This window comes from Lates calcarifer, linkage group LG13 (genome assembly GCF_001640805.2).
Source record: "Lates calcarifer isolate ASB-BC8 linkage group LG13, TLL_Latcal_v3, whole genome shotgun sequence".
Lineage (NCBI taxonomy): Eukaryota > Metazoa > Chordata > Actinopteri > Centropomidae > Lates > Lates calcarifer.
Genome location: NC_066845.1, coordinates 1,532,004 through 1,558,333, shown reverse-complemented (window position 1 = coordinate 1,558,333; position 26,330 = coordinate 1,532,004). Strand labels below are relative to the sequence as shown.

Here is a 26,330-nt window from a genome sequence, read left to right as displayed (position 1 = left end):
ATTACTGCCTGACAAGATGTCTCCGTTTGATTTTAGCTACCTTACTGTCCATCACAGGCTCTTATTGCTCAGACGAGTGGCTGTAGGGAATGCTTCAGTCTTTGCTTGCTACTGCACCGCTTTAAATTCATGAAAGTCGTAGATTACTTAATGTACAGTTTAAATTCTAATAGTAGCTTAGTGAAAGGTAGATGATTACATATGCTGTCCATGTAAACCAGCTGTTTTGAGTGAGTTGTTGTTGCAAATATATCTCCCAGTCTGCTTAAGATTGCCAGAGTAGAAGCAGGCTGACCATCGCTGGTGGACTTACGAGATAGAGTGGGATAAATATAACAGATGGGGCTCAAAACAGGGCATCTCAAAATGGAATAAAGCAATCCATGGATTCAGTGAACCTTGAAGAATCCATCACTTTCTATGGATTTCAATCTCAAATGTCAAGATGTCAATCAATACTGTGAAACTGATCCTCAGCATTTCATAAAGTCGTTGAAAGCTGTGTGACTGAGGATTTGACAAATCGAAAATTATTTCACAGACACACAACATGGTTTGTATATGATTTTATTCATGTGAAATATCATTCCACAGACATAGAAGAAGAACATCAGGTGGAGTCAATGAACAGATATCACATGGTCAATAAACATTTTTCCAAGATCCAAAGACAAGTATCAAAGTACAGTTCAATGGAAATATAACATTTAGTAGACTATCAACAAGTTCATACAGTTTTTTTTTTTCATCTGTAAAAAGAAAATAAATATTGGATTTTATATTTTGCTCTGGTGATAAATAATAAATCCATGATTACTGTATGTTTATGCCTATGCACAATGCCAAAGTGTCTCAAAGAATAAGGCAACAAATCAAATTATTATCATAAGTTTATTCCCCATGAAAATGTCCCATCAGTAATGTTATAACAGAAAATGAATGAGACAGTATCATTTGTCAGTCAGTTAATATTCTATTCCATCACATTCTTATCACAAAAATAGATAAATCTATGGTAAAGTAATTCTTTAAACCTAAACTCTATCTGGAAATGGATGAACAATCATGGCGGTGAGTTGCTGTTGTTGTGCGCTGCAGCACATCTTAAAGTGCAAAATGGAAACAAAGGTATTAGTTTCATAAATGGGCTTTTTTTTTCTTCTTTTTTTCTGAATGTTTTCCCCACAGACTTGACACTTTTGACAAATTGCCCGGGTGCATCAGATAATCATTATCCCGCCTGGCTCTGGGCGATAGGGTAGTCTAATTTTGTTGCCTCCGTGAGGTTCCGGCTCTTGTGAGAGATCCAAGTTTGGGGAGCTGCCAATAGCAATCCAAAAAGGGGATATTCATAAGATGTGAATTATTTAGATCTCTATATTGCAGTGTCATGTTTTTGGAGGGTATTTTGAAGGGCTTTTTTGACTTTCCAAACATTCAAATTTAGTTTTAAAATAAATCTTTTTTCAGGTAAGATTGAATTTTTCCCTATGAGAGTCTACTGATCAGAAGTTTGTGACTACAAGTGACTGGAACTTCTGTGGGATTCTCTTAATAATTCAAATGTTCATTTTATCAGTTGTTACTAAGATTGCTCTTAGTTTTGTGGCCCAGTTGTGTTGTCACAGATTCATCAAAGCTTTGGTTGAAGTTGGTTTATATGTACAAATACACATTTATAGTGACAGACCTGACCCAGATGCATGCACAACAATCTAATCTATGCCTGATCAAATTCACACGGTGCTTCACAGATATTAATGTTTTATTGCAACAGTTTACACCATTTGGCCTCAGTCCAACTTCAACACACTGGGCAGCTTCTAACACACAGGTTTTCACTCATCTGTCTGGTCTCTGTGTCTCACTGAATAGAAGGGGTACTCCCTGTCTGAACATCAGAGCCAATGTCTCTGTTGTATTGCCAAAACCTTAATTTGAAAAGTGCGAAAGAAAATTTTCTGACCTCAGCAGTTCCTAGGTCTACTGGTGCTAATGTTGGTTGAAGATTTCTGTCTGTTCAAAGCATTGTGAGATGTCTATTTTACACAGAGTTATTGCTCTATAGCAACGCATCCAGACAAAAAAAACTACTTAAAAAGAAGAACAAAATACACTCCGGCACATCTGTATCCCCACTACCAGCCAGATCAGTTTTGATGCATATTCTTTAAATGGTTGAGTGACACACATCTTGAAGTTGTTTGCTCTTCGGTGGCAGTGAGAGATGATCATCAAGCGCCCTGGCGTGGCAAAAGGTCCATAGTTTAGCAATCCCGAAAATAATTTTTACGAGCATGTACTAAAGCAGCCCTTCTTTTTCATGCAGTTGTATGCTTTACTTTTGTTGTGATTGCTGATACCCCGCACCACAAACAATTGCTCACAGTTGTCATTAAGTAATTCAAAACAGCTGTTACACAGTCATAATGATTAATACATTGATAAGAACTTTTACAAATGTGTCAAGACAACTGTTTAAATCCATGCATTTCATGCATAGATGATGGTCATCCTCTGAGGCCTGCAAAGCCCTGCTGTGGAGACAGAGAGTTGAGTGTTTACTGCATGTCCAGCCACTTTCCAGCCAGTTACCTCTCCATCCAGACCTGAGCACCTTCCTCCCCAAGAGCTGTTAACCTGCTTCACCCGGCTCCATCCTTCTCAGACTGAAGCCCTCCAGCCTGTGAATGAATGAAACCATCCACACAATCACACGCACCTCCCTGCAAACCCTTCCTATTATCTCTTTCTTACCAAGCTATTGTTATTCCCGAGTGGTTTTTGAACAATGTTGCACCACATACAATATCTCCACAACGATGTGCACTCCAGATCCCCTGCACAAAACACTTCTCAGCCTCAGGAATATATTTTCTCCAATGTTCCCACAATATTTCACAGATTTCTTTCTACTCGTTTATAATAAACCGCATGGTACACTGGACAAATACAAAACTGGACAGTCACTACACTTCTCTCTATAGCTGCCACCATACTGAATGCAACACTGCTCAAATGCACATAGCTAATGAATACTAAATGTTGTCTTACGAAGAGTGATATGTATAGACAGCTGTCCACTTTAAACACACTGCTGTCTCTTTGTACGTGAGGTCCTGTTGTCCTTGCTGTTCTGTAAACTGTCAGTATGTCTCTGTCACAAGACAAATTCCCTCACATGTAGTGTCCTTGGTGACGCCAGTTATTTTGCAGTCATATGTTTTACAGCTGTGTGATTGTCTGTTGTATTCATTTTTGTTTATGTTTTTTTTAAGCTTCATCTCTCAGTCATTTATCTGTAAGGCAGCCTTTAGGTGGTGGTCAAGGCTGAAAATGCCACAGCTCCTATTTCATGCCACTCCGCAGCACCTGATTGGCTGCAATGAGCATGACGCTGATGATGAAAGCAATGGCGAAGGCGCATATCAGGCTCTTGCGCACACAAGTTTGCTTGACTTGCTGCGTCGGGCTAGAACCTGCAGAGGGGAAGAAAAGAAGAGATGGGAGGAAAAGAGAGAAAAGAGAAAAATACCTGAAGGTCCACTGGATCAGGTGTTATTTAATGCTTGAAAGATATCTGATAGCAATTTCCAAATGAAAGAGCTCATCACAAAACCTTACAATTACATGAGCACAATTATAAGGGATAAACACAGCCAAGAAAATTTGTTTTCACACCTGTATGCTGTGTAACTGCATCTAGATTGAAATGTTGATTGGAGTTTTGGAACAACAAACAAATGAACTGGCACCTGACTGGCATTTTAAAGAATGCTCATCAGAACACCAGCCCTCCAAGACAAGGTATAGTACACCTGCAGAATCGTCTGACATAAGAACCAAGGCAGCTGAAGCATAACAAAATGTTCAAAATGAAACTTTGATTTCTGCTGCACCTTCTTTCTGTCCAAATAGAGAGATACCTTTAAATTGATCTTGCTTTTGATTTATCTTCATTTCCTACAGAGGTCATCACTGTTTGCATAGAAAAACACCTAAAATCTTCAGTAAGTGTTTTTCCAACAGTAAGGAAAAAGAGCTTCTCATTGTAAATCATAGAATAGCTTTGTAATGGCTGCAACAGTCATTAAAAGTACACATTGGATAAATAGCCATATAAACTGCATAAATAGACAAGCATCCTCAATTGTATCCCTCAGTAAATGAACCATTAAAGGAAAATTCCACCCTTTGGGACAGCAGTTTGCCATCTTCAGTTAATTCCAGTTATTTTGTAATGAAGAGGTATAATTAACTTTATCGCTGTGTGGACACTTTCCATCCACTTCTACTTCACTTAGGGATTTCCTGCATTTCTGACAATGACTTTCAAATGAGCCTCAGAGAATGGGGTTCTCCGTGCAGAGTCTGCGTAGGTGGACGGAGCTTTGGCAATACTGTAGTAACTTTTACAGGTGAGGAGAAGGCGAGACAGGAGAGGTAACAATGCCATAGTTTTGCAGTGTAGAGTTGCTCAAATTACAAAACGGCTGGGTATGACATTTCATACTGACTGGAGTACATTATGATCTAGCGAGGCTGGTGATAGGAGTAAATTGATATCTCTGCTGTTTAAACAGCACAGTCATCTGTGTGTGATTGCTGGATTTTGTGAAAGAGTGAAATCTGTAATGTGGAAAAAATGAGGAGTGTGGTGAACAAGTACAAATGATGTCTTTCTTACTATGATCAGACAGGCTGTACTCGGCTGGGGAATGATGATCAAGTTTGTAGGGCTGCTCAGTCCTGACAATTCCAAAGCTATCATCACTTCCATAAATAATATATTATCATATATGGTGGCTTGCAAATTATAAACCCCTCACTTAGCGCTAATGGTACCTGGCCCTGCGGGTAGTTTTGATTTTATTTACTTGTGATTTACTTTACTTCTAAGATTACATTTACTTGTGGTGCTCAAACCTGGATAAAATTATATTTGAAAAAGGGGTGTCCTGATAGCCTGGTGCATAAGATGCACGCAACACAACCACATCTCCTGCGGTTTAATTCCAGTCGGGTCCTTTCTTGCATGTCATATCCCTGTCTCTCTCTGTTTCACATGTTTTCTGTATGTCTCTATAAAATTTGATATTTGACAAACAAAGAAATAAAAGATAAATTAAAAAAAACAGAACAAATCTTGGCGTCAGATAGTTCACAACAATGGCAAATAAAACTGGAAATATTCCAGTATTTGTGTTTGTGTGATTTGGATGAGTCTTTAAAATTAGAAAATAAAATATGGACGTGACATTATCTAGTTTAGTCCAATCATCAGTCTGTGATAGGTATGTGAATACAATATAACCAGATGGAAAATCCCAGAAATGCAAACTACAGAGCAATGTAAATAGAAGGAGTCTGTTAAGTATAGGAGGTTCTTCCTTACTGTCTATATCCACCTGACAGTCCTCAGGGTTCTCTATGTGGTTCTCCTCAGTCATGATGATGTTCTCGATGTCTTTCATGGAAAGGTGATCGCAGAACGTGTCGTACAGGAGTCGCTTCAGCTCCTCCACCGTCAACTTCTGCATGTCACACTGGAGATACACACACATAACTTAACATTAACATGGACGAGGGCTGGTGGCCACAACACTGCAGGCACACACACACATAAATGCAAAGAAAGCCACACATGCAATACAGTATGCAAGCACACACAAAAAACACAAAAAGAGGTTAACAGTAACAGCAGAAACAACACGGTATGGAAACAGAATAAGCTGATGTAAAAGCCATCAGGTTATTGAAATACATAAATAACAAAATAGAAAGTATGAATAGAAGGGTTTAAACTTCTAAGTTGACCTCCAATCATAATAGAGCTGAATTTTGGACGATTACGCAGTGCAGTTTGTCTACTGGACTTTGAGTCAAACCTGAAGTATGGTGGAAAATTTAACTTTATTCAGTCATCAGTTTGTCTGTTCATCTAAATGATCTTTAGTGCTGGATCATTAATATGGAGAAACCAAAGGAATTCCCATATCTGACCACAAGACAAAATGTTGACTAAAATAATATCGAAGAAAAATCGAGTTAAATGAATTTTAGGAATAAAACTAAAACCTGTCCTTTACCACAGTGTAAAACATACTAATGTATTATGCAGTGGTGGAAGAAGTATAGAGCTCAGGTAGTTGACATCATGAAGTCCCGGCATGCAACAGTCGTAATAAAAACACCGGCATATTGGCGCGCCGTTCAAATTAGTGCAGGCACACCACGGCTAGCAGTCAACTTGGCTCCTTCCCTACTGTATTTATAAAGAGTGAACATGGTGGATAGTTGTGGTGCCGCGGGATGCCAGAACAGTCGGAAACAAGCAAAGGGGAGAGCATTTTCTCGGATTCCTAAAAAAACTGAAAAACGACAGAAATGGATTACTGCCAGGAGCAGAGGAAAACGGAGCAGGCGGTGGGAACCCACAGGCAACAGATTCTGCTTATGTAGTGACCACTGCATATCAGGTACAGAATCCAACGCTTCCCAGCTTTAATATCTTGTTTGTTTTACATGATTTTATTACGATTTCCAACAGTTCTGTTTTCCTAGAAGGCATTTTAGACATATGCATTGTGGTGTGGATTTTGTGGGGCTGACTTGTTGGACGAGGGAAAGTTGTTCAGGTAGTTGTAGACGTCTGTTTACTGCAGGTGTGGAACACTGGCCGTTCAGATTGTCTCAGTCCAGGTGAAAAACACACCGAGGACATCGAAGGGGTCAGTAATGTGTAATCTGTGACGTTTTGCAATATATCGTTCAATTTCCTCGGATTTAAAGTGTGACGGCTTGAAATCGGCGCTGGCGTCATTCATATTTGCTCAGGCTTTTCCTGCCAACATGACGGTATTAACGAACCAAGTCACGTGACGCCCACAGCTCTATCTTACTTGAATCAAAGTATCAACACCACACTATAAAAATTCTCCATTAAATTAACAGTCCTTCAGAGCCATAGCAGAGTATTATCAACAAAATGGAATCAAGATAATGTAATTAAAATAATATCAAAAGTAAAAGTTAAAAGTTCACCTGTGCATTATTATACTGATATTATATGATATTAGTGAGTGAGCAGCTTTTTACTGGTGTAGTTGGCATGTGGAGCTCATTTAAAATGCATTGTATTTTATAAGCTGATCATATGTTTTATATGTAAACCTGTATTCTGCATAGTAACTGTAGGTTCTGTAAAACTTCAGTTTTTGAGGAAAAGTATTTAGTTACACTCCATCGCCAGCATTATGTAAAATTGAGTTAAATAAAATAAATGTGAATGACTAAGACCAAAAAGTAAAAATGAAATCCAGGATCTGTGCCTGTTTGGAAAGCGTATCTATGTTACTCATTTTCAGCTCAGCTTGAGCTGCAGTTCACCAGTGTGACTGGAGGCTCTGTGTGATCAATCCAGCAGCACATGCCCAGTACTATTATTCTCTTATATAATGTTACGTGAAGCTATGTAGCCTTTGCAACAGTCCCTCGGGTTTCTTGATTCTCCCAGCAGGTGTCTTTGCTTGTGCTTCTTTTTTTGTACACTGACTGCACCAAGAATTCCCATAAATCCCCTCTCTTTCACACTCAATTTGGAGCCTCACTTTCTGACAGCCATTCTGGCGCTGTTATCGCAGAACTACAACAAAGGCGGCTTTGACATGAGCTCCTTCCCATTAATTTCCATCCCACTGTCAATGTGAGCTGTTGATTATCTAATGAGGTGTGTGTAAATAAATTAATATCTATTTTGCATGAAAATTGGCTTGAATGTTCTAAGTAATAGGACACCACACACAAAGAGGCAGAGATATCAAGTCAAAGTCTTGATGAGGGATATGGTTCTTAAGGGAATCCAAACCTCTCCAAGATTAAAATACTCCCATTAAAGACACAGTGGATGTGGCAATTAAAACTGGTTTTCCTTTAAAGTCACACAGTGGCAGAGTCTAAATGTTACTGCACATGGAGGATTGCTACAACTGCTACTGGGCTGTCTGTCTTCTCTCTAATAGGCAAGAGATGAGTGACTGAATAATGAGCACCTTCCAAAAAACGGAGTCAAAGTCAGTGCCGTTGAACTTATCAGGCAACCCAGCTGCTGTCAGCTTTGGGCCCAGAAGAGTGACAAACTCCTCAAAGTCCACCTGGCCATCGCCTGTGGAAAAAAAGAAGAACAGCTGCTTTTTATTGTTGCTGGTTTTACTGCATACTACAGTCCAGTTTTGTGGGCAAATAGAGTAAAAGCTTCTATGCTTTGCCAACTTAAGATAATGAAGTCCAAGCTGTGTTTGCCTCACCGTCCATGTCCAGTCTCTGGATGATGACTTCCAGCTCCACCTCGTTTGGCATGTAGCCCAGGGAGCGCATGGCCATTCCCAGCTCCTGCTTTGAGATGAACCCATTGCCGTCGCGGTCAAACACTTTGAAGGCCTCGCGGATCTCTGCAGAGAAGATGCGCACACACACACACACACACAAAGACACACCGAGCTTAAGTCTTACGGCAGAGCAGGATATGAAAGTGGGAAATGTTCCACGCACCAAAGACACATTTGTTATGCCGCATCAATGCTTGAGTCATAGTTATATGTGGGTTGGCAGCTCAGGAGAACAAATTCCACCAGTAAAATGACAAATAAAGAGCCAAAATAAAATAAATAAAAAGAGCTGAGATCAGGACAAATTGTCAACATTTTTAAAGGCCAATACTCTCTGCCGTCCTTAAATTTCAGATTTTATAGGGATGAATCAAATCTATGAAGTCTTATTCTCTCAGTTGCTAAAATCTGAAAAGCTTTCATGACAAAAATAACCTAGCAGGAATATGTTCTGCTGTCGTAAAAGGTGGGGAAAGTGTAGCATTCTGGTGGATTCCTAGATTCCCATCAGTCCAATAATTTCTTAGTGAGACAAATTAATAATAAAAGGGCTGGTATAAGATACCCTCTATTTGAAACAATTGCTGCCAATTCAGAATGATTGCTGGACCCTTATGTGTAAGAGCTGACGTAATAAAATCAAACTGAATAACTCCCTGTAATGTCAAAGAATTGCTAGTGCTGCCAAGTTGATTTTAAAGTAGCTCCACAGTACAAAACGTCAATAACAAAATGATTCACTTGTGCCGGGTGAAGAATATTTAATATTTTGTGAGCCAAAGAGATCTAAATATTGGTCTCAAGACTTGTTGGAACAGATCAGTAATATAAATGAATGATTACTAGACTTAAATTCAGTGGTGGTGAGAAAGAAGACTCAAGAGTACCTCTGTTTCCCTGTATCAGTTTGATGTGTAAAAAATGGACAGGCTGCTGGATCCTGGATTGTTTGCTGTAAACTTGTTTGTGAGCCTGTGTTGCAACTTCTTGTAGAAAAAGTATGTTCAGGAAATAATCTGTGGCTTTTTCATATAGAATAATCCTGCAATTATTCTGTCTGGGTTTAGAGCAACTAGGTGATCAGCCTCTAGGTGTGGGCTGATCACCACTAACTGAAGTTTTCATCCATAAAATAAGTGTTGTTTCTAGTAACTGCTGGCTGTGTCCAGCGTCTGCAAGACACTGTCATGTTCAATCTCACCTCCACTGTTCAGTTCATGCGATAGACACATTGCCATTCTTCTTCCAAGATTCTCAACCTTACAATGAATTCATACTGAAGAACTAAAATTTAATAAGATTTTGACCATTCATAATCTGTCTCTTATGGCTCCCCAGCCTACCCAGAGTATCTGTTTTGATACAATTTGATAATGAAAAACTGGAGTAATGTGTTTTATGTAATTAGCAACAGTAACAGGAGTTAGCCAGATAGCAAGATAAACAGAGAAACTAGAGAGCCACCATACCCAAATAAACAAAACCCAATCACCTACAGAAACTCAAACCTCAATATTAATTCCCATGAAGACTTCACAGTTCTGGACACACAGTTCAAACTCTAAGAGGCGGTTTAATAGTGTAAAATATACCTCCTGCTGTCACAGAGCCCCCATCACAACAGGAAATCTTCAAGCGCTTATTTCCTCCGTTCAGCCACACTGCATATTTCCTCTCACTCTCTGCTTGTTTACTCTTCATGACGGACTCAATCCCTTCATTTATATGCAATAACGTCCACAGCAGAGTCACCTGCAATTTTTTGACTTGTCACATCCTTGTGTCACATGCCTGATTAGCACACAGAAGAGCAGGGCAAGAGATGAATCTTAAGATAGAGATGATCTTCAGAAAATCACGTCTGTAATGTCTGTAATCTCTGTAATCTAGCATTTGTTGAAATCAGAAGCCTTAAAATGCATCATTAGGCAAGTGTCATAATCAAAGTCTTTGTTTTTAAATAAGGTTTAGTGAAATGAGGTTTCCAGAGGGCTTGACAGATTAGGTCAGAGAAAAGATAAGAGTATAAATGAGAAAACTGTATACATGGTTTTCAACGAGTAATGAAAACAAAATATGAAGTGAATGCTGTGGCTAAATAATGCATAACTTGTCTCTGTTAAACAACTGACAATAACAGCCTTCTAGGTAGGCGAAATAAAAATTCAAATGTGAATTCAAAAGACTTTCCCTTCTTAGTTTACTGCCAATTAACTGTTGTTAAGTCACTGAGGTGTAATACTAAACAAACTTTATCAATCCCCTGCAAATGCCCAAAGTCTTGTAAAAGGGAATTTGCTGCTCTGGTGATTTACAGGAGTGTCAGAACGGCGATAAATGGCCCAAGCCTTGGGCCAAAATCCACGGCGTGACAGTCTGTGACAAATATTTCAGTTGGAAAACAAAACATAAAATATCAATGATGACAGGAAACGGCGTGTGTCATTCTGTGTATAATGTCGTAGCAGGGCTTCAGGAAATAGTTTGTTGTAATCAGGTACACGCCTGCAGAATAGAAGCTGTGCCATAGGGACAAGGGTACTTGGCAATCATGTATTACAATGGATTACATATGGGAAGGCAATTTATAAAAACCAAGCCTAGTGACATTCACAGCAGCTATTTTTCACATTGCTTTCCCCTACAAAATGTCTTACTGGGGGTATAGTTTGAATCATTGAGAGCCTCCAGCTGTGTTTTTTTTTCCGTCCCTGGGTGCGATCTTATTGTTTATAGAATAACAATACCACAGTATCCACCTGAGGTCTCCGCTCTATCTGTTTACTTTAGAAAGAGGGGGCTTTCCAGCAGACACTCACTGAAAATAAGAACAACATGTTGCCACGTCGCAGGAGGCAAACACACTCTTAAATAAGGTGCCAAAACAGTTTTGGCAAATACTCCGTCACCCCTGAAAGCTTTATTTATTGATCAAAGGCCAAGGTGAACAAAACATCCCAACTTGTGAGCGGTACACAGTACATTTGATACAAAAAAAGTTGGTACTGTGTAAAGGAATGCAGACACAATTTGTTGTGGGAGGATTTTACACTCTGTCAAAAAACCATTTACAGAATACAAATGCTTTAGTTCTACATGGGCCAGATATATAATGAATGGCTTATCAAGTCCAGTGAGATATACAACCATAAAGCTGGAATGTCTATAGGCATTACAAATATATTACCAAAACTACTTGGCTCCTTTTGAAATCAGGACAAAGTGCTACAAGAATTAACTAACAAATCTCTAAAGCAGAGCAGGCCATACATAACCCCTATTCCAACAATTTATCAGAAGAGGCTGACTAATCATCCTCTGAAAGAATGAATTTCTCTTTTTGACCACATGCCATCCAGATAGATAAATTAAAAGAGATAGCACTCTATCTTAATTGTCCTCAGGACAAACGATTCTTCCATTTTCACTTTAGTCTTTGAGCCCAAAATGGGCCAAATTCACATCTATGCCCCCATAGTTGCTCTATTGTAATAGAGAAACTGGCTCTGTCAAAATAAAAAATTCTCTCTCTGACTGCAAATAAGTGCTCTGGAAAAAATAAAGGAACAGCTCTGATGTTGGTCTAAGCCTGCACAGATGACCTGGATTATCCTGCCCAATCAAGGAGATCCAGCTGGCAAAATTTAACCACAGCTTAGTCATGTAGCCTTGAAATAAATGGATCTTAATATGAGGCACACAAAATTAAAGAAACAGTGGGTCAGTAATTACAAATCACTCTCGTGTTCCCAAACCAAATCATAGAGGTAGAAAACTAAACAAAGCAGGGGAGCACTAGTGGCTAATTCCTTATATTGTATCATAGCATACAATTGTTTTATATTACATCTGTTTAACAATTCTTCCTGGATATAACATCATTAAAATGGTATTGTCTAGGGCTGCAACTAAGAATTGTTTCCATTATTAATGTGTTTATTATTTTAAAATTGTGTATTCTATAAAATGCATCTAATTCCAAACCTAAGGTGTGGATACTGTACTGCAAGATCTGATAGTTTGACAGAAAACTAGTGTGTTGTCTGAATGTTTTACAGATGCGTTCAGTATCAGTGTATTTGGAACTTTTCCTCACCACTCTTAGAGAAAACATAGCTCAGTAGCAATTATTTTTCCTTCAAAACATATTTGCTGCTGCATACTAGTATATGAATGTAATTTCTGGGAGACAGGGGTGCTTTTGAACTCTTTGAACTGGCATAAAAACAGGAAATATAATGAACATGCCACTTCATTTAAATTAGAGTGTCACCTTTTTGGATATTTCCTTTATTGCTGCAGATATTGCTGTTCCTTCTGGCCTCTTTAAATTCCAACTAATCTCACTTTCAGCTTCAATTACATTTTACTTTATTACCTTATTAATATACATTTTTTAGATTGAGAAGCTGCTGTTGTTGCATCTTCCACTCGGTCTCTGGGACCACAGCTCCACCAGGGAGGTGAGAATATTTTTGTTGAAGCGTGTGGTATTTGCTTTGATGTAGAGAGGTGCTTGTTGGCCTTCAGAGATGCGATGCCACGCCGTCCCCTGTGGTGTGATCTGACAAAGGATGAAAAGCCTAAGTCAAGATCATGAGCTGCGAGAGCCAAGCATCTAAAGCTAAACTCCCACAAGAGAAAGGTGCAGTGTACTCCCAGTGCACATCTATTGCTGTATATATCAATGAAGTGTACTGGATCCTTACTGCAGCACAGGGACGCTGAGCTGTCTGTGTCTATGTGCAGCACTAGACAAAGCCAGGAGTCACTTGGAAATGGAGCTGATTCATGCAGTCAAATAACCTAGGAAATGCTTGGAATCATAACAAAGGTGAAAAATCAACCACAAGGAGCATGACATCCACTTTCTAATTTCTATCAGACTCCAGAGTGGAGCTATAAAGTGAACAAGACTTAATAATGTCATCATCTTCTGCTGTATAAACATAATAAGAAAGAAAAACAAGTAATCAGAAAAAAATAGTCAAATGAGCTCGCCTCATCCTCACAGAACAGAAACGCATCACATGGGAAATATTTACATGGATTTTTGCGGCATGCCTAGAGCAAAGCTTTACCCCTTTTCAGGCTAAATTTAGCATCAGAGAAACTTTTGCTAATTACACGCGGTGCACTTTGAGCAGAACGGGCTAATGCCAGGGCTTTTGTAGCGGTGAAGTGTCCATGAATGTAATCCAGGGCCTGTTTTTCAGAGCCAGAGATCCCCTTCGCCTCAGTCAGACCTACATCTGCTTTGGGCTGCTTTGGATCAGTAATTGCAGCACACCCACTCTTTATGTAAGACCTTATCAGAGTGAGGAAAAACACAGCTTTGCTTTGTGTGTGTATGAACCCTGGGCAACTATTTTTAAACACCCATAGCAACCTTAATCCATCTTTAGCTGGATATGGGCTGACTTGGGCACCCAGAAGACTTAAATATTACCATAACAGGTTTCTAACAAGGCTCTGGAGTATTCAAAAGGTGTATATGGCAGAGTCTAAGTCGTCTGTGTCTTAAGGAGAAATCCCAGCTCTGAGTTTGGATAGAAACTCCCCCCTCCATTATGGAATTTGAAGCGCTTTAACCTCACCAGTGCAACACTGACAAGACCAGAGGGAGAAACTATAGGAAAAGGGGAAAAAGTTGGAAAGGTCAAAGTGCTTTATCCTCAATAAGAAAAAAATCCCCAAGCCAACCTCTTCAACCCTACTTGACCTTGAATGATTGAAGTCAGTGAAAGGCAGTGAAATTTTAGCCCATCTGTGTTTTTCTCTTGCTTTTCTTCTCAAGCGGGGAAGGGGAATCATTGATCTCTCTCCATTTTTTCATCCCCACCTCGCTCTTATGTTTTCAAAGCTGCAAGTTTTCATCATCACAGCCGATACCAAGCTGAGCCAGGGCCAATATCCACAAGGCGAAAACCCGTGAGAAGCATCTCAAACAAAGGTCAGATGTGAACAATCAGAAGCCTCCGCTATGCATTACAGCTTATCCAACACTCCCTCATCAGTTCCACCACGTTAACAGTACACGCTCGCTTATGGATGCCATTTTTCTATCGCTGGATTTCGTTATTGTCTGGTGTAGACTTTGCAGTATTGTTCATCAAAGGGAGGAAATATTACCCGAGAGAAAAAGCACTTCACCTTCCAGAACTCATCACAGTTCATTTCACAGGTAATAAAGTCTGCTGGATCCACTCCTTCATGGCAATCGATCAAAATGGAAATAAATGACTTAACTTCAACCTACCTGACAGCCATAATCACAGCACTTCATGATATTCTCTGCTAATCTGCACCACATGTTTTCCATCAAAACCCAATTTGGCAAGGTAGGATGTCATACCAGATTACAGCAGCTGATTAACTGAGAATTTATACGAGACTGTGGTTGTTGACGTGATGAAAATGTCAAGTTTTCCGACTATTGGTGATCACTATGTTTAAGTGTCAAAAAAATACCAAATGCCATTTTTGCCAAATTTCTGTTTATGTTAAGACTAGATCATCATTTTGTGAAATAGGTTAGAAGCTGACCAATAGAAATTGGTTTGCCCAGCTAAGTGTAAAGACTGGACAAAGGGGTAGTGAGCTAGCAACAGAAACCACCATTTTATTGTGGGTTATGTGCCAGTCTATTTCCTAGCCAGGCAAAGTAACTCCTTCACTGGTTGCCAGGCAACTTCTCAAAACCAAATAGCCCAGCACATAATCTTTTACACTTAGGTTTTAGTATGTATTAAGCAAACAAGATCTAAGTGTTAATGAGTTTTGGTGACTCTGATAGGTGGATTTTATTAGTTAGAAAGAGCAATGCTTAGCTGTTTCCAGTCTTTATGCTACGCTAGGCTAACAGGCTGCTGATGGTAGCTTCATATTTTTAGACCTGCCTCAATATTCTTGCCCAACTCTCCTTTAGAAAGCAAATAATACTATTTCCCAAAATTTCAATCTGTCTTTACAAATCTTTTATCTTTATTTCTTTATATTTTTTCCAAAGTTATGTTAAATTTTAACCAGTAATGTCATTACACTCCACAAAATTACCACAAATACACATTATTGTAGAAGCAATAAAATTTTACTATACTGACATAACCTGTAGCTCACCAGCTGTGCTGCTGGGTCACTTCACCCTCTGAAACGGTTCATTTCTGCTCACATCTTTATCACCATCCATGTCAAGTAGAGCTTTTTCATATTCTGCTCGTCTCATCCAAGGCAGGTGATACAACCAAGAGAACCATTTTGAAATCAATTTCTGCCCGTCTGTCTGTCTGGCAGATTGTGTAAGGTGACTCTCCATCATGCACATAGAGCGGCGAGGTTTTGGACTGAGGAAAGTGAAGGGAAGACACGCAAAGTGAGATTTATTATTCTCAGCCTGATTATATATGAGCAGGATGCTTTTGTGGGTGTCCCCAGTGCCGCACATCTGTAATGTCACAAACCATGTCCGTTTCCAAAATGGATGAAGTTAATCATCCTGTCTTGTTTGTGTTTCTTTTCTTCACCCAGGTGTATTTTCTTTCTTTGGTGGTTTTAAATGATAATCAGGAAAGTCTCTGAGGCTTTTCAGCCACTTAAACGAAACAAATGATATTTCACCACTAGGTCCACACTACCTCACCATCCTGTGATGGAGTGTTTTATTAAACAAAAAGTCCAGATATCCAACACCACCACAAGTCACAAATCCAAACTCAAATTCTGACAATGAACTCTGAATATGTCACAGGCTTTACAGGCATTTAACTTTGGAGTAATTTAACAATTACAGCAGTCAGTGCTGTTGTTACTGCATGTCTTTCTTCTTTGTTAATAATTAACAAAAGCCGTCTGAGTTATAAACTGATGTTTCCCACATTTGTAACAATGTCAAAAGGATTTGAAAGGCAGAAAATGGAAATGGAATGGTGTTGGCAGTAGAAAAACACTTCATATTGATTCACTTTTTTCTTCATTTTTGTTTCAGAGAGAGAATGCTTTGATGAAAACGGCTGTGTTATTTTTTGTCAGAAAGTATGAAGGGTTCTCATCTATGCAAAGGGAAACGGTTAGATAAGGGGATCCAATTTAAGGGTAAACAAGGTGTTTTTTTTCTGTGGGAGAACAATAACGGTACTAATTCAGGCTTCCTGGGAGAGAGCCTTGCTAATAGCAGTCAATAGCTGAAGTGAACAGGGGAGACAAATAAGTGTTTGATTTCGGTAAACACTGGATCTGGATCGTTTACACATGGCAAACCCCTGAAAATTAGCCAGCAAATCCGCCACCATCTTGATTGGTCATTTTGTTATGTGTTGCTATCCAAATCTTCTTAGCAGCATATGTTTTAAAATGGTCTCAGCTGACCCCTTGGAAGTACGCCCCCACAACGCCCACTGATTTTGCACCAGCAATACATTATGTGCATAATTTCTGTCTTGCCAAGCAGATGCCGATGTCTTTAAATATCTTCATTTATATTCATGTAAGTATTTCCAAAGGAATGGAAGTCAACCCTCCACCTCAGGGTGAAAAAATGAGTCAATGTTTTCTGCTGCAGCTACAGTAGGAGTGGAGCACAAACATCAAGATCGCCTCACAGGCAGTTTATGCCATTAGGAACACAGTGGTGTCAGTGTTTTTTTGAACAGCTGTCAGTCAAAGCGATTTTGCAAAGTCCCACAAACTCTGCCAAGGGAACAGCTAAAAATGTTGAAAAAGAAGCCCCAGTAGTATGTGTTAAAATTTTCACTACTGAAAGCAATCTACTTTCAAAAACAAAATGCTGTGTGGAAGTCTGAATATCTTAAGAAAACAATCTTTAATATATTTATGACTCAGGGAGACACATGAGGAAGAAAAAATCTCCTCAGTTAGCCCTGTCCACAAGCCAATAGCACTGACTTCCAGAGTTTCAGAATCCAAATATGGGGACTTTTCCTATTTGAGTTTACTTTGCCTAAACAAGAAGTGTGATTTTTTCAGCTTGAGTTTCATGTATCCTCTCCTATACATAAGTTTTCAGTGCAGACGCAGGACTGGCGGTTGAGCTAAATGCTAACATCAGCATGCTAACATTCTCAAAATGACAATGTGTGCTGATGCTGTGCAAGTATTTACCATGTTCACAGTCTTACTTTAGCATGTTTGCATGTTAACATTTGTTGTATGCATTAGAACTAAATGCAAAATACATATAGCTAAAGCTGATGGCAGTGTAATTGGCTTTGCAGGAATTTTGTAATAACCTATATTACTGGACAAACGGGAATAATGACAATGTCAATTTGACAGTCACGAGAATTAAGTCATTGGGAATTCATCCTCTGGTGACTGTACAAAATGTAGTGTATAATAATAATCCATCAAATAGTGGTTGAGATATTTCAGTCTGGACCAATGTGCATGATAGACCAGCACTGCCCTTTCTAGTGCCAGTGACGATAGCATTACTGAGAACATAAGGGAAGTTTAAGCAAGTCTCACTAATCTTCTCCTTTTTAGAAATTATATAAACACAGAGTTTGCATGTGGCAATACCACGTTGAGACTAGGTTTGTTTTTTTCTCCTACAAGTAAACCTTTCCACTGTCGCTTTACATTGCAAAGTAAATGAAAGGAGCTTTAAGGCTTCAGTGACTTTGGTCCCATTATTCCAATCACTTCCTGTTTGCAACATCTTGGCTTCCTGTCTCCTGGGGGGTGGAGTGACAGCCCAATCTGTGTTTGATCCCAAAGACAAGGAAACCCCCTCACTCTGCCAGGAGTGTGTGAACAAATGTAGAGATAACTTTGCAGGCTGCGCTGATTTTGATTACTGCAGACAGTTTAAAATGCTCCTTGAGAGATCGTCCTGCTGGCTCTGTGACAGTTTTGGCTCGGAATACACTTTCATGTTTCTTTGACAGTGATTAAGATAAGGCTTTCCTGACCAAACTAAACACATTGGAAGAAAGGGGAAAAGTATCATTAGACCTGTTTATGGATATATATATATATATATATAACACACACAACCAGAATTTTGGTGTATATTGACATTTTAATTCAAGGATTATTTGATATTCTGGCTCTATTTGCAGTAAAAGAGTTCCTGTTTCACAAGGAAATATGTAACTTCTCCTGTCTGCCTTCCTTTGTCTCTTTTTATTTGTGCTGCATTTGTAGAATGATGTCTGCAAGCATATAAAATTACTGAAACAGTAATTTGTGTTGACATTTTGCTTGCAAAAAGATTAGCTAGCATATAAACTGGGATGGTAATACAATATTTTGTTTTTTGTCATGAATTAATTTATTTGTGGCATCTGCTACCTCTTTAATAAATTGCAGCTATAATGTTCCTGTTTCTTTGTATAAAAAAACAGGTCATCTTAAAGGTTTATCACCTTTATGTCAAATGGATTAATTTACCCTAATGTCAGAATTTATTGACTAAGTATGAATAAATCTAGGCTCTCTTGAAAATCTGTGAACAACAGCATTGGTATGGGATTAATTCTTTCAATAAATTACTTTTCTCAAACAATGTTTCTATATTCATAAGAATAAGTAAATGTTCTGAAGGCAGAAATGAGGATATGAGTTGTCATATTTTGGTAATTTTGAATTTTTCTATGCAATTCTTCAAGTGTTAACATAGGAGAGAAAGAGAGACAATGAAAGGAAAGCCCGAGCAGATTTGAAGTGCAAAGATAAATAAACCGCACTGATGACAACCTTGTCGGAAAGATGCAGCCACTCTGGTCTAGTGTTATCTTTTGCTTGTGCCTACAGAAAACTACTGCCATCTGTTTACATGAGCCCCACTCTGGGACCTGTTACAAATGCTTTAAGCTCAGCCCTGGGACTATTCTGAAGCTGCTTCCAATAGGGCTGTTGTTAGGTAGTGTGGAAATGGGCTACCCACTTAATTCCACCTGCAGTGATATTGACACTGAGCTCTCTCTCTCTCTCTCTCTCTCTCTGTGTGTGTGTGTGTCTTTTAGTGGTGGAGGAGGTCTAAACTATATTGAGCTCCAGTAATATGACCAACTGTTTTTTTTCCTCCCTCTTGTGTGGGAGGGGAAATGGAGAATATGGAGTCCAATTCAATTTATGCTCACATCATTGTACATTAAGGTACTTGCTACCACCCCCCACCTACTACCACACACACACACACACATACACACACACACAGGCTTATCGAGCATCAGAAAATAGCATTTTGTTCCAATTATAGGTTTGACAGCCTTCTAGTTCACAAAGAATGGCGCCATTGGCCCATTCCCTGGGGTGTCCAAGCCAGTAATTGAAAATCACGTCCTTGGCTATGCGTGCCAATAGGGCTTGAGCCCCCTGTCCCTATACATGCACTTGCACGCACATATTCACTAATGTGCAATTTCATTTTGTGACAAAGCCCTGTCTCCCTGACGGCCAAGCCTGATGTATGTGACACTTCAGACTTCAAGCCAATTCTCGTCCATCTCTCAAGAGATGAGAGCGGTGACGAGACACGGAGACTGTCGCCCGAGCAGTGCATCTCTCTCAACAACGAGTTGCTTATGAAACGTCACAGCTGTCAAAATCAGTCCTCAACACTGATCACCGCATATTATAATGTAGAGCTTATCTGCCTTTACAGTAGCTGCAATCCAGGAACAGAAATAACATTAACCCCTGTGTTCTGTTCAAATTGGCTTTAATTCCTCATTTTTTTTGGTAATACAGAATCCACTGCTACAAGTTTAAAAAATAACAATAATAATTGTAAAATCAATCCTTTTTTTCCTTTTGTTATGACCTTATTTAAAAGTCTGTATGCTGACAAGTTTGAAGCGTTAACTCTTCCCCTTGCTGCATTCAGGGCTTGCACATTTAATGAAGGTGAGCCAGAGAGAGTTGTTGTTACAATGTATGTTATATATTATGTTTTAAATGAACTAAACATTAACTTACTTAATTTTTTTTTTCAGACTAAGAAGTGTACAGAATGTCACCCTACATAGTGACGTTACTTATGTCAGTACGATCTCAGAGTGGTCTGACGCCCTGTTCGGTTTTATTAGACTACATTGTTATTATGTATTATATATATCATTTGGGATTGAAGATAATAGTGCTGTGTAAAAGGTTGGAAGGTGGGAATAGCCACGAAAGTAACAGCAAACACCTGAGATGTCTTCAGTTCAGTTCAATATCACCTTTTCAACAGTTCTCTTAAAATTAGCTGGAATCATGAAGTATCAAAGCTGAATAAAAGGATGTTAAGTATGTTTTGGAGCTGTTAAAGAGAAAAAAATTAAACCAAATCAGAGTGGAAATCCAAAAGAAACTTCCAATAAAAATATTGCTTGGAGAGGAGAAGCATTACGGTCCCAGCTGCTCACTTGTAGTGCTGTCTTCCATTTCCAGAAGCTAAAAACCAAGCTTTAAATGCACAAATTGTACCACATAGTATTTACTTTGTAACTTTTTTGAGCTATTCAACAAACCAATCAGCCCTGTCACATATATATTATTCCCATTTTGTGCTACCTGGCAGGAAAAAAGCTGTGAATCTCAGCTGTGCTCTTGACGACAACAGCAACATTCAGTCTCCTCAGTGACACTGCCTTTAAAGTCTGCCTCTTTCACAACCTGTAAGACATCCCTCACACGGGATCGCTAATGTTCTACAACAGCTGAAAAAGGCTCTGTCACTGCTGTTAACTGTGCATTACCTCAGGCTCTCCCATTCTCCCCACAAAGCGTCCTATTGCTTCTCCAGTCAAACTGCCGCTTTTAGTTGAGCTGTAATGCCCAAAACGACTTATTTTGTTTTGCGACAGAGCAACTGCTGCTAGAGAGTACAAGTTGATTTGAGTAATTAAAGTCAAAATGAAGTGTTGTGTGTTTATTGCACCCCAAAGCTGACTGTAAATTAATGTGGGAGGCTGAAAAGGAAACTGATATTCTTCAATCTCAACAACCAAAAGCTTCTTCTGGAGTTGATAAAAATGACTGAAATATGAGACACCCATATTTTTTTTCCCCCGTGCTGCTGCTGCTGCTGCTGTGTGCAAAAATATATTTCTGTCATGCAGTGTCTCTTTACACTGGAAAATCATGTTTGACAATAAAAGACTGACTGATGCAATGCTATAATCATGGGCATGGCATCACGCAAAGATCACTTTTGGCACTGATATGTTGACACTTCCCTTTTATCACAGGCTCTGTTTGTTGGGTGTCAAAGCAAAAAACAGGCGTAGAGTATAAAATGCAGAAGGCATATTGACATCTTAAACCAGTTTGATCAGTCTTGCACCCATTCTTGTCTTTTCTGGATGTTCCTGGTGCAGTGTGTGTCCTGTCCTTTGAACACCTTTTTCAGAGTCAAAACCAATTCATATTTGGCCACTTCCACTTAGCTTTTCTAATTAATATCAACCTGAGCACTGAATAGTATGTCCCTGCCAACCTAATCATGTGTTTGAGTGTGTCTCTTTACACATATTGCAGATCCAAACCTCTATATGCGTGTGTGTGCGAGAGAGAGAGAGAGAGAGAGAGACAAAGAGAGGAGTGAGTGGCTGTGTAGTCTTAAATGTGTACAACTGTAGGTTCAATTAACGGCCCATTTCTGATCTCTCCCTGGGAGATTCTGCACCAGCACCCACTGTCAAGATTTCTCACAAGACCCAGCTTGTCTGTAATTCACACATATGCATTTTGGTGAGAGCCTAATCAGAAATGCATCACTTGTGAAAATGTGTGTGCACGCTGCTGATCTCTCTGCATCTGTCCAGCAAATCAGGCCAAATCTGTCAAAAATGATGTGTCCCTGCTTTGTTTTTTGAACAAAGAGTGTATCAATAGGGATGAGAGGTGCAGTGAACACATCATTCAGTGGGGATACGTCAGCCACCTTTCAGCGTCATGGCAGTGAAAGCATGGCAACAATGCGAGAACTTACTGTCATCACACACGCTTTGGGACCTGAACAGTGTCCTAGGGGCTGGTGTATGATAATGTGCAGATGTCGCAGGTTCACATCACAGAGTGCTTCCAGGCATGAATATTCTCAGGATACTGAAAAACTAAATTGCTCAGAATAGTTGTCATGTGTCAGCATGCTTGTTGAGGGATGTCACTTTCTTTTGCTATCGGGTGCCACCAGTTCACTGATGTGGAAAGATGATTTACTAATAACTTTCTGTTTAATCAAGAGAGGATTTGCCCTGGATGTTGGTTGGATCGTTTAGCAGTCCCCAGAAAAGATGGCATATCAGACACTTGTGGACCATCTGACCATGAGAAAGTCTGTGTGGCCAGACTTAATGGACCAGTGAAATCAGGCTTCCATGAACCAAATTTCCACCCAGGAGCTTCTGCTTCTAGTTAGAGCCAATGCATCATTGCTGTCCTCAAGATGCAACACTTTATGGCAGAGAGGGAGCAGAGATGCCTTTTTTTTTTAAACCAAACCAACTCCTGAATTGAGTGCATGTGACTGAGCTGCAAATCTGTATTTTCAATCAGTGAAAGAAAATTTAAATACAATATCTGATCTTTGAGTAACACTGATAACAAAATGGGTGATTATTTTTGCACATTCTGTTAAATACATCAAGATCAGGGCGGGGTGGGGGTGGGGATCAATCCCAAAACCATAAAACCTTAAAAACAGGCAGTTTTAAGCTGAAAATCATTCATTTCGGATCTCTATACGCGTGCTACATCAGAGATCTCTGAGCGCTGTCCAAGGTGCTGACCGCGCGTCTGTTTGAATGAGCTCCACCGCAGGACCTGACCACAGCCACATAAACACTGTCTGCCGCTACACGAGCCCGTGAGGAGCCTGGAGCACCCTCAGGTCTACACGCACAGGTATCATCTCACCTTCAACTTCGTCTTCGGGCAGGTTCACCTGGGGCGCTGTAGGAGAGGATGTCAGGGATGGTGCAGATCCCCCGGTACATCAACGTGGAGGTTACTGGATGCATCGGCATGACTGCGACCTTTGGCTGCCACCTGCGCCCTCGTCATACAGAAATGTCTACAGAGAGGATCCCAACTTCCCCCCACGGTCACCGAGGGAACGGAGAAGCAAGTCCGTGGATGGGGGGAGAGGGGTGAGGTGGCAAACGGTGGATTCCGCAGCGTGTCCGCCTAAATCTTGCTTTTGGTCAATAAATGAAGAGCAGGGAAAATGTAGAGGAGTGTCTTACCTCATTGCAGTTTTATTATCTGCTTGAAAAACAATTAAACACAAAGTCGCTGAGAGCTAGAAAACTACCTGAGACCGAGACAATGCGCACATCTATACATCACCATTAACCCAGACAAGCTCCACATCTGAGGCACAGCGAATGAGTGCAGGTTATTGTCTCAGTCGATAAGAAAACAAATGTAGATTATCAATCCACTGACTGTTTTGTGTTCTTAGTCCCAGGGTTTGTCTGCTGCGAGCAAATTCATGCATCCACTTGTTGGATACGTGCGCTCACTTGACGCACTCCGTCCTCAGGATCCAGCCAGCTTCATATAATCCACAGAAACGTACGTGTTACACTTAAAAATGGACAAAAAAAAATCTGAATTGTGCCTCTCAAAAGCGTGTAAAGACGACAGGTGAGCGCGTGTCCGGATCCTCAGATACAATAGTTGCTGGCTTCCTCTTAATTGGTCATGGGGACGGGGGCGCATTGCGATCCAGTTGCTCCATCTTTAGTAGAGGAGTGAATGAGTATTTTTTTTGTGAAAGGTAGCTCTCTGTGTGGATCAGATATGTAGTCTCTCTCTCTCTCTCTCTCTCTCTCTCTCCTCCCTCCCTCTCTCTCGTCTCACCCTCGTCACTCTGTCTCTCTCATACATACGTCTTCACACACACACACACACACACATACAGTGTATGGGTGGAGGCAATCCCTTTCCCGCATAACACACAAACACAGCCACCCTCCCTCCCCTCTGTGTGTCTTCCTTTTTGTTCAATTACTCTCACCATGAGCAGTCTGGTTACTCACTGACGTTACAGTAAAACCATAAAGAGGGATTGATGACCATATGTGGTGGGTGTGTGGTTGACTTCCTCCCCTCGTGCCGAGGCAGTAAGAAAAATGAATACCTAGCGATGCCCTTTGCTTAAATTACGGTGTTAAGGCTGATGACCAGGCGCTTATTATTCATCTGAAGTTTCCTGTGATGCAAAAACTGCATTTACTGTTGATTTAGTTGGCTAGACAGAGGTGATTGTATAGACTGAGGCATCAGGACATAATGGTAGGAAGTATTTTGTGAAAGACAAAAAGAGAGAAGGGTGGAAAAAGAGTAAGAATTCTCTGTAGCTTGCTGTCTAATAATTTCCAGTTGTATGCTTAACTGCACTCTGTGCAGAGCAACCCTTTGAAATTAACTGTTGTACTTTTCAATTGACATGGTTGACCAAGCAGTTCAGGGTAAGGTGTAGTAGGGCGATGTTTAATAGAGCCACTTGAATTTTTGATGACCATGAGCTGTCTTCTTAGGCATTCCCTGAAATGTATCCCTGTTTCAGTATGAGCCCTCAGTGTCAGGTATTTTTTCTTTTCTTCTTCTGTCTTTCATTCGATCAATTACAGGGCCAGCTATCAACTTTTTAGTGTCCTGAGGTGAGATTTTGCTTTTGGGGCCTCCAACCATTGTGTTTCTACAACATCCTTGCTTTATGAATAAAACAGTTGTTGACTACAGACTACATTTTAGGCCTTGATATATCTTGGCAAAGCATGTCTATTGATCTGTAGCATCAAGCTGATAAAACAATATGGGGAGGGGGTTAGCTGTTAAAGAGGGCTTTGTGATGATGAAAATAGATAACTACCTCCATTATCATTCTTTTCACATTTAAAAATGGATGATCCCACAAACACAACCAAGTAGTCTATGAAAAACATTTACCTATGCCATGGCCCAACTGCGATTAGTGTCTGAATAGGTTATATAATCCCTAGAAAAACTTCAGACGTCTCCAAAATTCCACCTTTACTTGGTCACTGAGTTGAAACATTCTCTGAGTCAACACATAAAATCATCCGCTGTCCTGGCTGGCATTTTCTAATGCTCAACAGACCATTGGTCGTCTGACAGTGTCAGCACCACTGGCTGGACACAAAAGGGCACCACAAACTTTGTATCCTCGGGTGACATGTGGCACCTTTTATTTCTGCAAAAACAGCCAACCTAAAGCCCTCTCAACAGGAGGAAACTCTGAAGGTCAGACCACTTTCAGAATCCAATAGGCACAGTGTTTGGACTCCAATGCATCTTTTGTCACTGAAAATGTTTAATGATTACCCCCTGCTAGGCTTGGGCCTCTCGGGTCCTGGTTATACACCTTCAGTGTATGTGAGAGGTGAGCTGGTGTTAAGGCTGGCACTAGATGGCAGCTGAACCCGACACCCAGTTCTCTCTCACTCTGCTGTTAGGTCACTAAACGCTGCTGTGACTGCAGATGAAATGATGTGTAAGAAACCTTAAGTTTAAATCATATCCACCTGACAACAACACCAAAATGTTTTTATGGATTGACTTTAGAATTTTATTTGAATTAGTTTGAATTTGATGCTAGTAGAGAGTTTTTAAAAACAGAAATGAATTTTCTACTCAAGTAAATTCAAATAAAACATGTTCTTTGAGTTCCAAAAATACAAAAAAATCACCATCAAATTACCCCAAACAGTTCAGCAGAATAATCCAAGTGTTCAGAAGCCAAATGACTGTGCTGTGGATTCAAGAGTCCAATATTTCCCTCATTAAGGCCTAGATTTCCCTCATTCACCATGCGTCACCCTGCAGCAGTTTGGCGGAACAGTTTTGCCGCCTTCATCTGCTCATAAGCTTCTCTTTCCAAGACTGAAAGTTGTTACCACAAGCCCAAAACTCATTGTGTATTCAAGTGCTTTCACTCTCTGAATAATCACTAAAAAGCTACTTCTG

The 26,330-nt window shown here is 40.0% G+C and overlaps 1 protein-coding gene across 1 annotated transcript; it reads right to left on the bottom strand.

Annotated features, from left to right (window-relative positions):
• Positions 1 to 551: 551 nt before the first annotated feature.
• LOC108873486 (calcium-binding protein 7) lies at positions 552 to 24,170 on the bottom strand. Its single transcript, XM_018661713.2, is given in 6 exon segments — positions 552 to 3,479; positions 5,396 to 5,546; positions 8,052 to 8,164; positions 8,307 to 8,450; positions 23,253 to 23,289; positions 23,291 to 24,170. Coding segments are annotated over 6 exon segments (648 nt in total). The 5' UTR covers positions 23,363 to 24,170; the 3' UTR covers positions 552 to 3,348.
• Positions 24,171 to 26,330: the final 2,160 nt, after the last annotated feature.